Source organism: Lepidochelys kempii, chromosome 2 (genome assembly GCF_965140285.1).
Source record: "Lepidochelys kempii isolate rLepKem1 chromosome 2, rLepKem1.hap1, whole genome shotgun sequence".
NCBI lineage: Eukaryota > Metazoa > Chordata > Testudines > Cheloniidae > Lepidochelys > Lepidochelys kempii.
Window position 1 is genome coordinate 66960884 of NC_136381.1, and position 12662 is coordinate 66973545.

At 38.1% G+C, this 12662-nt stretch overlaps 1 protein-coding gene across 10 annotated transcripts in view; it reads right to left on the bottom strand.

The window, feature by feature from the left end:
• Window positions 1–2208: 2208 nt before the first annotated feature.
• FAM110B (family with sequence similarity 110 member B) overlaps window positions 2209–12662 on the bottom strand; it is a 457749-nt gene continuing 447295 nt past the window's right edge. For all 10 annotated transcript variants that reach the window (XM_073331097.2, XM_073331096.2, XM_073331102.2 and 7 more), the window contains one exon: window positions 2209–5986. In XM_073331097.2, the coding sequence (XP_073187198.1) occupies window positions 4575–5687 (1113 nt within the window). In that variant the 5' untranslated portion in view covers window positions 5688–5986 and the 3' untranslated portion in view covers window positions 2209–4574. The remainder of the gene's footprint in view (window positions 5987–12662) is intronic.

Sequence of the window (12662 nt, forward strand, 5' to 3'; positions counted from 1 at the left end):
TACAGCCAAGCGATTTGTCTACAGCTATTGTCTACAGCCAAGCTCTACGATACAACTGCATTTGCTCCAACCCTTCAGACAGAGACAAACACCTACAAGATCTCTATCAAGCATTCTTACAACTACGATATCCACCTGCTGAAGTGAAGAAACAGATTGACAGAGCCAGAAGAGTACCCAGAAGTCACCTGCTACAGGACAGGCCCAACAAAGAAAATAACAGAACGCCACTACCCATCACCTTCAGCCCCGAACTAAAACCTCTCCAACGCATCATCAAGGATCTACAACCTATCCTGAAGGACGACCCATCACTCTCACAGATCTTGGGAGACAGGCCAGTCCTTGCTTACAGACAGCCCCCCAACCTGAAGCAAATACTCACCAGCAACCCTCACCACACAACAAAACCACTAACCCAGGAACCTATCCTTGCAACAAAGTCCTGTCAAGGTTCCTTCCCCACTCTGAACTCTAGGGTACAGATGTGGGGACCTGCAAGAAAACCTCCTAAGCTTACTTTTACCAGGTTAGGTTAAAATTTCCCCAAGGTACAAATTATTTTACCCTTTGCCCTTGGACTTCCACTGTCACCACCAAACGTTTATCTGGGTTTATTGGGAAAACGTTGTTTGGAGACGTCTTTCCCCCCAAAATCCTCCCAAACCTTGCACCCCACTTCCTGGGGAAGGCTTGGTAAAAATCCTCACCAATTTGCATAGGTGACCACAGACCCAAACCCTTGGATCTTAGAACAATGAAAAATGCATTCAGTTCTTGAAAATAAACATTTTAATAGAAGAAACAGTAAAAAGAATCACCTCTGTAAAATCAGGATGGTAAATACCTTACAGGGTAATTAGATTCAAAACATAGAGAATCCCTCTAGGCAACACCTTAAGTTACAAAAAAGACACACAGACAGGAATATTCATTCTATTCAGCACAGCTTATTTTCTCAGCCATTTAAAGAAATCATAATCTAACGCATATCTAGCTAGATTACTTACTAAGTTCTAAGACTCCATTTCTGTTCTGTCCCTGGCAAAAGCATCACACAGACAGACACAGACCCTTTGTTTTTCTCCCTCCTCCCAGCTTTTGAAAGTATCTTGTCTCCTCATTGGTCCTTTTGGTCAGGTGCCAGAGAGGTTATCCTAGCTTCTTAACCCTTTACATGTGAAAGGATTTTTCCTCTGGCCAGGAGGGATTTTAAAGGTGTTTACCCTTCCCTTTATATTTATGACAAGCCCGTTGCCAACTGTGTGCACATATCTATTCAGGGGACACCATCATAGGGCCTAATCACATCAGTCACACTGTCAGAGGCTCATGCACCTGCACATCTACCAATGGGATATGTGCCAGCAATTCCCCTCTGCCATGCACATTGGCCAAACCGGACAGTCTCTACGTAAAAGAATAAATGGACACAAATGAGACGTCAAGAATTATAACATTCAAAAACCAGTTGGAGAACACTTCAATCTCTTTGGTCACTCTATTACAGACCTAAAAGTGGCAATTCTTCAACAAAAAACTTCAAAAAGAGACTCCAACGAGAGACTGCTGAATTGGAATTAATTTGCAAACTGGATACAATTAACTTAGGCTTGAATAGAGACTGGGAGTGGATGGTCATTACACAAAGTAAAACTATTTCCCCATGTTTATTCCCCCCGCCCCCACACCCACTGTTCCTCAGACATTCTTGTCAACTGTTGGAAATGGCCCACCTTGATTTTATCGCTACAAAAGTTCCCCTCCCCCCGCCCCTGCTCTCCTGCTGGTAATAGCTCACCTTAAGTGATCACTCTCCTTATAGTGTGTATGGTAACACCCACTGTTTCATTTCTCTGTGTATAGAAATCTCCCCACTGTATTTTCCACTGAATGCATCGGATGAAGTGAGCTGTAGCTCACAAAAGCTTATGCTCAAATAAATTTGTTAGTTTCAAAGATGCCACAAATACTCCTTTTCTTTTTGCGAATACAGACTAACACGGCTGCTACTCTGAAACACTGAATCCTAGGAAGCAAGTGCAGAATACTAGCATATGTCCTACTCAATTACCTAGTTATAAAGCTTTCCTGATTATTATTTCTCGCTGCCAACGGTCAAAGATAGCATAGATAGCATAGAATGTTTCATCATTCTTGAAACATACCACTTAATAGACAACAACATGAGAGCATTTTTATATTGGTTTTAAGTTCTTTATTTCTTAGCTGGACATCTGCATTACATTTGGCTTTAATCCCTTAAAGAATTACTTTCTTTGGCAAAACAGTTACTGAATGGGGTAGAATTCACAGTAGGAAAATATGTTTGAAAAACCAAAGTGATGTCAATGCCAGCTTAAATCCACAAAGCTTAAAATATATCATAAATGTACTTGTACTTTAAATATATATATTCCTCTTTTTTACCTTTGTTGGAAACAACAAAGGTGTATGCCATAAAACCACCCAGAAAAATGTGTAAAACATGTAGGTTGCCTTTTATATGTATTTCCTTTTCATGAATAATCACTCTGTAAACATAAAAAAACAAACACAATTTGTGCAAAGTGCTGTATCCAACAGCGGAGTCCACTATTCTTTGTACTCCAACTCCAGCCTCACGCCAGGTCTTCTGCACTGAAAAAGAACTGAAACTTCCCTAAAAGTAAGAATGCTACATGCAGTTGAGAACAGTAGTGCTAAAGGTGTAGAGGCTCCTTGAAATAAAATAAAACCTGACTTTGTAAGCACTTTTAATACTGAAATTTATAAATATGCATTACCGAAGAAAGATTCAGAAGAAATCAGAGGTTTGTTGGGAACAGATGCAATACAAGGGAACAATAACATTGCCAGATAAGCGTGCAGTAAGAATGGAAGAAGCAGGCTAGGAGACCGGATAAACTCTTCTAGTTCTACAGCAAGATGTTTCTATAGTTACAGTTAAAAGAATTAATGTTCTGCAAAGCGGTTTTGGGGAGAAATCTTCGACTGGAACTACTATTTAACCAAGATTTACTATAGCACCACAATTAAATTACCCACTATTTTTTAAAGAAAGATTAAAAAAATCTAAAACAAAGGAAAAACACCACCAATACCTGCACCAGGAGCTATTTATTAGCATAACACTCTTCTTTTTAAAGATTTAATAACAACTGAAGTATATACAAAGTATTACAGCATTTACACAATAAAAAAGTTTCCTATTAGCTGATGAAGTATAAGGTAGTGCTGCAATGTACTTCAGAGCATGAATACAATAATAATGAAGCAGACCACTGTACTTTCAACTTCTCTGCTACCACACACCACAACTGTCGGTTGGAATGACAGTTAATTAAACCATCGGGAAGACACAGATTGTCAACAAAATTGTAACAGATTAACGTGCAGCACTAACCATCATAAGGAAGGGGAAAAAAAGCTACGTACTGTCATGTTTCTACACTTTCCTAGAGTTGTAACAAACTTTCACAGCCTTAGATATAACATATGCAAGACAACATAATCACAGTTTCTCAGATATAGTTTAGCTATCGAGTGTATTTACTTCTTAACAGGAGGCTTTATACTGATATGGCTGTGTGTTTCCATTTTTGTTCATGAACTGTTCAAACAAATCTACAAAAACTTAAAAGACAGCATGGAGTTTGTAGTCATGGTGTACTTGACTAATAAAGGCATTCAATATCAGCTATAGAATCTAATCATTCCTGTCAAAAGTTTAAGACTAGGAATCTTTATTTAACAAGAAAAGAAACAAAGGAACAAAAACAAAACAAAAACCCAACACATCATTGAAGACATTTCTATCAGTCAACTTTCTTTGACACTTTTTAACTTCTCCACCAGTGTAACATGAAACTATTAATATTTTTACACTGAATCAAACTCAGGACTCATTTAGGCTATGAAAGGTCAAGCAGCTTTGCTAAACTACTTTCACTGTAAAAATGAGGGAACTTAGAAAATTAAAAGCATCATACCCCAAACAGTGCTTTAATAAAGGTGGATTTGCGTATTTTAACAAAGGATGCATTATTCTCTGTAGTTTAGGAACACTTTTACGTGAGCCAATAAATCCCATTCCACAGAAGATCAAGTTTCTTTGCCTATTGTTGTATGTCTAAATCTCTTATTTTGGCCAATTTTGCCTTGTCTTTTAAAAGGATTCCATTTCAATTTAAAAGCTAGTAATGTCAGTTAACAATATCTGTATTTAAGACACAAAAACGTGAGATATAAAAAAACACAAGGAACTATATAAATATGAAGAAGTCATATAATCTTTTCATGTAAACAATTTGATTATGATGAAGCCCTAATTAGATTCTGGTCTTAAACTTTTGGCAGATAATGTGTATGCTCAGCCAGGATTTGTAGTGTTATTGTTCAAGTGGAAGCCAGGTCAGTTCACATGTTGACAAGCATGCAACTTAAAAACATTGCACAACAAGCAACACAAAGAGATTTGAGAAGTGTACAAGACTTCAAGTAGACTTCACAACCCTTCACAACTGAATATTCACAAAGTTACGGTCCTTGCTTATTCTATTGTGGATTTCCTCTCACACATGGGACACTTTCTGTGACTCTCTAGCTTGCTTGATGCTATACAACCACTTGATGATTCTGGCATTTCTTTCAATTGCAGAAATGCCATATGGCACACGGTCATTGGCACTGTCATCATTTCTAAGGTCACTGTTGCTGTCCTGAGACTGTTCACAGTCTGAGCTAATCATGCTTGCACTGCGAAAGTTGAGGGATATAATATCAGAGTTAGCCCTTGCAAAATTTTCCATCCCAAGGTTTTCAAGCTCTTCAGGATCCAGTCCACAGTAGTTAAAGAATCGTTCAACATCTGCATCAACACGAAAGTATCTGTCACTTAAATCTGATTTTGATCGTTGTAGGGAGGGTCTTCGACTGACTCCACAACTGGATTCTACTGTGTCGATATCTGGGGATTTCAAGGTGGCGATGGCAGTAATTTTGGGTTTTGGAGGCAGAGGTGGGGCTGAACTACTGCAGGGTATTGCTTTTAAGGGCTTACCACTAGTTACTTTTCTAATGTCTGATGAGCTATGGGAAACGTGCAAGAAAGTCTCCGCTGACTGTTCTAAGAGCCTCCTGCTCACGTTGGAGTTGCTTTCTTGAGGGCTGCTCCGGCCCTGGGTGGGGTAGACCTTCAAAGATTCTGCAAATGAATGCCGGTTCAGCTCTGCTGAATCAGATCTGTGGGGAGGCCAGTTTCGTGAACTATGTTTGTGACCTGAACCTGAGCTGGAGCCTTCAGAGCTATTAATGATGTTTTTCAAAATCTCTAATTTTAAATTTTCTCTCTGGACACCACTCTCAGTCTTTGCATTGTTGTTGAACACTTTCAGGGTAGGGCTACCCAATGCTCGCTTGGCGGCAGGGCAAACTGGTGGCTTTGCAAGCACTGCTGGCTTTACAGGCTCTTGTTTGGCATTGATGACCTCTTGGCTCTTTACATATTTTGCTTTATCAGCTTCTAGTCTCTCCACAGCACTAAGTCTTTTTGGATTAGGCTCTGCCTGCCTGCGAAAATAGTCTGGTCCTTTGTTTAAGATGCGAAGAGGAACGGCAGATGTGAAAGTAACAGCAGGACTGACTGGTTTCACCATGCTACCTGTCTGTAGTGTTTCTGTAGGCATGTTTGGTGGTCTTTCCCCCGCAGCCGTTTTGGATTCTTCTCTGGGAGCTTCTAAATGCACGGTGTAGAAACATGTACATTAAGCACAATGAATAGCAGATGAATCTTGGAATTGGAGTGTTAGCAGCAGTGCCTCGTCTCACAGCTCATTAAATAACACTGTTTCTTTTTTAAAGGCAGCCTTTGTACAAAAAGGCCACCAGACACAAGTCCGTATTAATCTGCTCTGCTGAATCCTTTCTTCTTGCTGAAAATGTGGGAGTCTCGTTGTTTTCTTTGTGCTCAACTACAGGCAGTGATCTGAAACATAAAATAACCAACCACATGTTAGTATCAGTGTGTGACATCACAGCTATAGCAACAGAGAAATTTTGTACACTCTTTCAGTTACTGGTTGAGTTACAGCTGTGGGCAGTTCAGAGGAAACAGGCAGTCCTATCTGAAACATTCCATCAGGCCTTTGCCTAGTGGCATATGTCTTTTTGACAGAGTAAGCAAACCTGGATTAATCACTCTCTCTTCATGGATATTTTCATGCATGTATTATAATGCATTTTTAAAATAAGACTTTCACTATTAATCACAATCTAAAGTTGGGTTTAAGAACATTATAACTGAAAATCAATGAAAAACATCCATGCATTTATATATGATAGTTTGCATTCACATTTCCACATCTTATGCCATTTCTCACTATCTCTTGGCTACCTTTGTGTTACTTTTCCTTTGGGCGGGGAAGGGAGGAAGGGAGGCAATGTGATGCTGTATGTATATGGGTGGAATGTGCCAATTTGGGGAGGTTATGCAGTCTCACCTAACTACAAGGTGGTTGTTGAAAGATAATTTTCCCCACTGATACTAGTGTGTTTTAAGCTAGCTAATTTATGTATATGTTTTATCTTGAAAAATAAGAACACTTTCAGGACATATTGCCCATAAAGATAAAATTTGAAAAATATCAATGTATTTTCCTTTATATTTCTTTACATTAAATGCTCAGGAAGATGAGCGCGGTTGCAAAGCTAGGAGTAAGTGGAGATCTGTAATATTTCCAAGTGCACCCAGTAGGCATTAATCCAGCATCAAATCCATAATTAAAATGTAGTCTAGCTAAAGATACAAGCTGCATTGCAAAATCTGTTATAACCTAACTCACTAAACTTTGATGATGAATTTACTTACTAAAAAGTAAATTATATCAAAGATCCTTGAGTGTCATGGCTTAGATTTGGGCAACTTAAAGAACGTATTTATGAGTTTGGAATGTGTATAACTTCTGCTTCTTAAATTTTGACGCAATTGTTCAAGTATTAAATAGAGTACTCTGGCTAACCGTGAATGAAGTTTACATTATCCAAATTATTTTAAGATTCTGTCATTTAATTTTGGTCACACCAGACCGTAAAGCCCAACCTCAATGTTGTGTCCAAGTACTTTAATAATTTTTCCCACATAAGGCACTCAGGGGCACTTACCAATGTATCTTACCAATGTTTTTCAAATCAGTGATTTGGCTAATGGAGTTTATTTGCTCTATTACTGCCCCATTGAGCCATGCTGCCCTTTTCAATATCCCATTTCTCTTGTCATTGAAATATATCTATCTATCTTAAAAAAAGAGCTTCTTCAACAGTACCAAGAAATGCACGTAAAGCCTCTCCCAGAGACGGACTGCTTTAGTATATTTTAACAGGCCATGCATTTCCATCATATTATCAATAAACTGGATTATCATCCTCCTCAGTGTTTAGTACTCAGCTGAATTACTATAGAAAGGTAAAAGATTAAAATTAAAGATACAATTATTTAAAATATTTAAAATATTCAGGAAAAGAGCAAGTATTTGTTCAAGCAGATATGATATAGACATTGAACATTCCGTCTACACCATTCAAGGTCAAAGCAAGCAAATAAAGTATACAAATACTGTAATAAGATTATAAGAAAAAGATGAGCTCTCCCTATAAGCTTACTGTCAGATGTATTCTCCAAATACAAACTAATATATTTTGTTTGGTGATGAACCAGACACAGTTTCAGTCCAACTGAAAAGGCAGTGCAATGTTAATTAAGTCTCTCTTTCAGGGTTGTTTTATTAATCCCAGTGTTAACTCCTCAGCAGTCTGACTTCTTAACTTTCAAGACCGTATTTCAAAAAAAGAAAAGTCCTCTTCCCTCATGGAACCAAAATAGATATCAGCACTATTGTTTTGTAATTAGGAACCAGATTATCAAAAATACTGAGCACGCTTGTGTACATACAGTTGCATGCACTTATGCATGCAAATACCTAATATGCATTCACAAATCAAGTTTGTGCATATAATCGGTTTAGAGCTTTGTTTCTATGTTTGTACAAATACCTGACCAGTATATACATAGGGTATTTGTGTGCACAAATCCTACAAATTATGCAGGAACACTGGCCATAAATTTCATAAAGAATGATAATATTTTGCACTTAAAGAGTGCCTGCTATTCAATGGCTTTAAAAGCACTCAAGCAAGCAAGACCACAACCCTCAGTTCCCTCCACAGCCATTGTCATTAGGCCACTATGATCCTGCCTCAGAAGACAGTCTTCCAGCTGCATTCTCTTACCTGGGGAGCAGACCAGCACAATACTACAGAGACACAGTATTTGTGAGAAAACAAAACATCACAAGCAAGATAATTTTGGAAAATCTTAACTAGTCACAGGCTCAGAACAGTCCCAATAAAAACACCACTTAACTAGTCACAGGCTCAGAACAGCCCCAATAAAAACTGGAAAGCATGCCACACACCCAGTGCTGACTTCAAATTAGTATTAAAATATTTAAAAAGAGTACAGTATGACTCTGTGTGTGTGCAAGTAAGCAAGTATGGGAGCAAAGGGCCTGATACAAAAGCTCTATGAAGTCAATGAAAAGGGTCTATGAAGGGAAGAAACAAAGCCAACCTTACTCTATGGTTTAAATTGTATTACTGATGTATTGTACTTAAATATCAACATAATTTAGGTTAGAAAAGTTTATTAAACCTTCAGGTCAGAGAACTAAGCCTGACACTCAGATGCAGTTACAAAAGATGGTAACTAAAATATAATAGTTTACTGAAATTATACTAACAAACACCCTAAGTACACAGCCTTTCTGGAATGTAAAAGAAATATATAAAACCAACCAAAGTTGCAAGCACTATTATTAATATGATGTTACTGCACAATTCAAGTTTACTTTCTCTTTCCCTCACACATACCACTATATTCTAAGCAAAAAGCTAACAATGGTAATTGACAAAAAGAAGAGCATTTCATTTCCCTACATCTCTGTTGTTTGCCTTGTGGAGTGTATTCTTTCCATATCACACAAGTGGTATAACCTTTAACTGTGTTTACATGGGGTTTATTTACAATAACAGTGTACACTGAAATAATGTTAAAGTTGCAGCACATCAGTAAAAAGCAAGGGGGGAAATCCTGGCCGCAGTAAAGTCAATGGGGGTTTTGCCATTGACTTCAATGGGGTCACGGTTCTATCCAAGGATAACTGCTCTTAACTCACACTGCAAGGGAGAGGGCTGGAGGGAGGCAGGAGGAAGCACAATACCAAGAGATAATAAAGATTACCAGCCTTTACTCTGTCAACCCAGATTGTCAGCCTTTGCTTTGTCTTGTCTGAATTTTTAAAGGCTCAAGTCTATTTTATTTTCAATTTTTTAAAAGTACCTATCACAACCTTTAGACACATTTACATCAAATATATACATCACTCAAATTAAAAACATAACTAAACACAACTAATTGACATAAACATAGCTAACTGACATCAGCTCAAAGGACTCAAAGAAAAAATCCCAAATCACAAAAGAGATCTCACTTCCCATGTGCCTTGGAGATCAAACTCAGGATCCATTGGACCAAAGGGGAAAGTACATTTTAGAGCTGTGGGTCCCATTCTGAAGTGACAGTGGCTTGGGCCAGGTCTACACACACAGTTGCACTCGTTCAACTAATGGGGTGTGGTTTAAACTGATATAGTTACCCGCTGGGTTTAACAGCTAGTTCAATTTGGTTTGATCCTGGCTTATATATGTATAACTTGTATCTGTAAGTTTATAAATATAAACTAAATATAAATGTAAGCTAGAATAAGCCAGTAAACTGATAAGTTTCTTGTAATTGTTTAATTTTTTTCAATGTTTAAATCAATTTTAAACTGTTGCAACTTGTGTGTGCACAGAAGGGCTCAGATGATGTCTGTTGTCAGGATACAGCATAAGGAGAGAGACAATTTCTAAGATAGCTTATGACTCAAACCACAAATCAAAGTGCTGATTTTCAATTTCACCTGGAAAAAAAAAAAAACTATAAGGAGCACTGATGTAATATGTTCCCTGCAGTAAGAGGCACTAAACAGTCAGGAACAGTCTACACGGATGGAAGTTTTGGAGTGGTCTTTAAGAGTTGCCTCAGAAGGACTGTATTATATTGATCCATAGAAGCGACAAAGGCTTGGATAATTGTAGCAGTTGCCTTTCAAGAGGAAAGGCTGAAATTTTGTTGACCACTGCTACCTGCCTAATGCGTTACTTAAAATAAGCACTTATTCAAGAGAGAGAACTAGCTTTTCCTGTTACAGTATTTTCTTCACAGGATTTTACCAATGGCCCGACAGCCTCATGCCAGTTCTATTCTATTCTTACAGCTCGTGCAAACATACACATCAATTCTTGATACTGAACCTCCTTATGAAATGTTTAAAACAATTTTTGAGTCTGTATAAGAAATCAGTTTTCTAACCTGAATATCAGTTGTTGCATCCTAATATATCAAAAAGTTCCATCCAATATTATGGAATAAGGAATGAAAAACTTCAATAGAAATAAAAGTCTGGTTTAGTTTCATAAAGACTGACTTGGTTAACTCTTAACTTAAATCCAACCAAAAGGATTTTTTTATATTAAATTAAATATTTCCTTCTAATCTGAAACTTTCCATTATCAAAAACCAGTCATCAGTTAATATTAGTTCTATTCTACTGTGCAGTTAAACCTGTGAAGTTTAGACTAGAACCCCAGCATGTTCCGAAACAGAGCTATGAACCATGTTATAAATGCCAGGATTCTAGCAAAGAAAGAGTATCCCAAAATTCTATTTACATACAAACGCCAAAAAAGTGGCTGAGCAACCTAGTACCTTTTTCATCACAAAGGCAGGATGTAAGCATATGTTTATTGTTTGACAGGAGCTAGAGTATGTCTTTGATGGAAAACCTAAAATAAGAAATATTCTTTTCTGCTGTAGAATCCTGCACTGTTCTATTTTCAACCCAACATCCATAATCTACCCTCAGTTATACCTGCTTCTGGATAAATACTTTTCTATAAAAATCTGCACAAATACTCAAGAAAGCCCAGAAACAAAACCTCCTTTTCTTCCACCTCGAGACCAAAACCATTATGAGACATGTATAGGTCCCCACATTCTTTAGAGGAATATTACGAGCTGTATTTGTAAAAGCAGTAATGGTAATCAAGTCTGTTTTCTCTATGCCCCCATACTGCTCAGAACAGAATTCACTGAGGAATAATTCAGACTGTCATTTTAAAAAGTAAAAAGGTTTACTAATGTGACTTTTTTGTAACTACAGCTCTTTGTGAAGATTTCTATCTCAGTATATGTTTGATTAGAATGATTCACTAAAAACTCTGCAGGGGCTTGGAAACATTTCCTCCTCAGTCACACACCTGCAGACTACATTTATTTCTATGGCAATGACTGATAAATATTGTAATAGGTAGATGCATTTTATATACATGTATAGTACTTCTTTCAAACAAACAAACTTTCAGAGATTGCATGAAACTTTTGCCGGATGAATTAAGCTTCACTATAAGTATCAAAACTGTATACATTTAAAAGAAACCTCTCCTGTTAATTAAACCTCTGATATTAATAGGGAAAGAAATGTTAAATCTAACTAATTTTTTCATCGTTTATGCTGTGTGTTTACCCATTGCACTTTTCTTAGCACAAACAATGTTTACTAGGCTATTTTTAGTGAGTTTTTACTTGGGGTTTTCATGCACATATAAGCATAATACAGCATGCATTATATATTATAGTTATTATTATTTGTATTACCATAGCACCAGTAATTGGGGCACTAGCCTAGGACTTGGGAGACCTGGGCTTAATTCCCTGCTCTGCCACAAACTTCCTGTATTAGCTTGGCCCAGGCACCTAATTCCACTGTACTTCAGTTCTCAATCTGTAAAATGTGGATAACACTACTTCCTTGCTTCACAGGGGTGTTGTGAGGATAAATATATTAAAGATCATGACGTGCTCTGAAATCTACTGATGAAAAGCGCTTTTTAAGAAATAGGTATAATTATTATTAAAGACTGTACCGTGAGATGTTGTTATGAAAGAATCTTCAAGACTTAGACACAGCCTGGGTGTGAGGACCTGGAGAGATATCTGAGTCAAAGCTGACACACAGATTACGAGCCTGAGTGATAAGCAGGATGGTGGTGTTGTGCACAGTAATTGAGAAAGGAGGGCTTATGGGGAAAGATTAGGAGATATGGTTTAGCTAGGCTGAGCTGACAACTAGACATCCACAAGAGAGGTCAGAGACAGGTTGAGATTTTATTTTGGACAGAAGGAGGCAGGTCTGAAGCAGACAGGTCTGAGTCGTCAGCAGTTGTTGAATTTGTGTTTAAAGATGAGATCACTCAGAGATATGGTGTAGAGCTGTGATTCTCAACCCCCGGCCCGCATGCACCCCAATTAGCACACGCTTGCGGCCCAGCTCAGCTGTGTGTTAAAGGCTGGCCTGCATGGCGGGTCCGGGTTCCCAGCTGCCCAGTGCAGTGGGGTCTGGGCTGCCCTGCCACCTAGTGCAGCATGGTTGGGGATCTGGGGTCAAGGCTGCTGGACGGCTCCAAAGGGTTGGTGGTCTGGGGTCCAGGGCTGCCGGCCGGTCCCA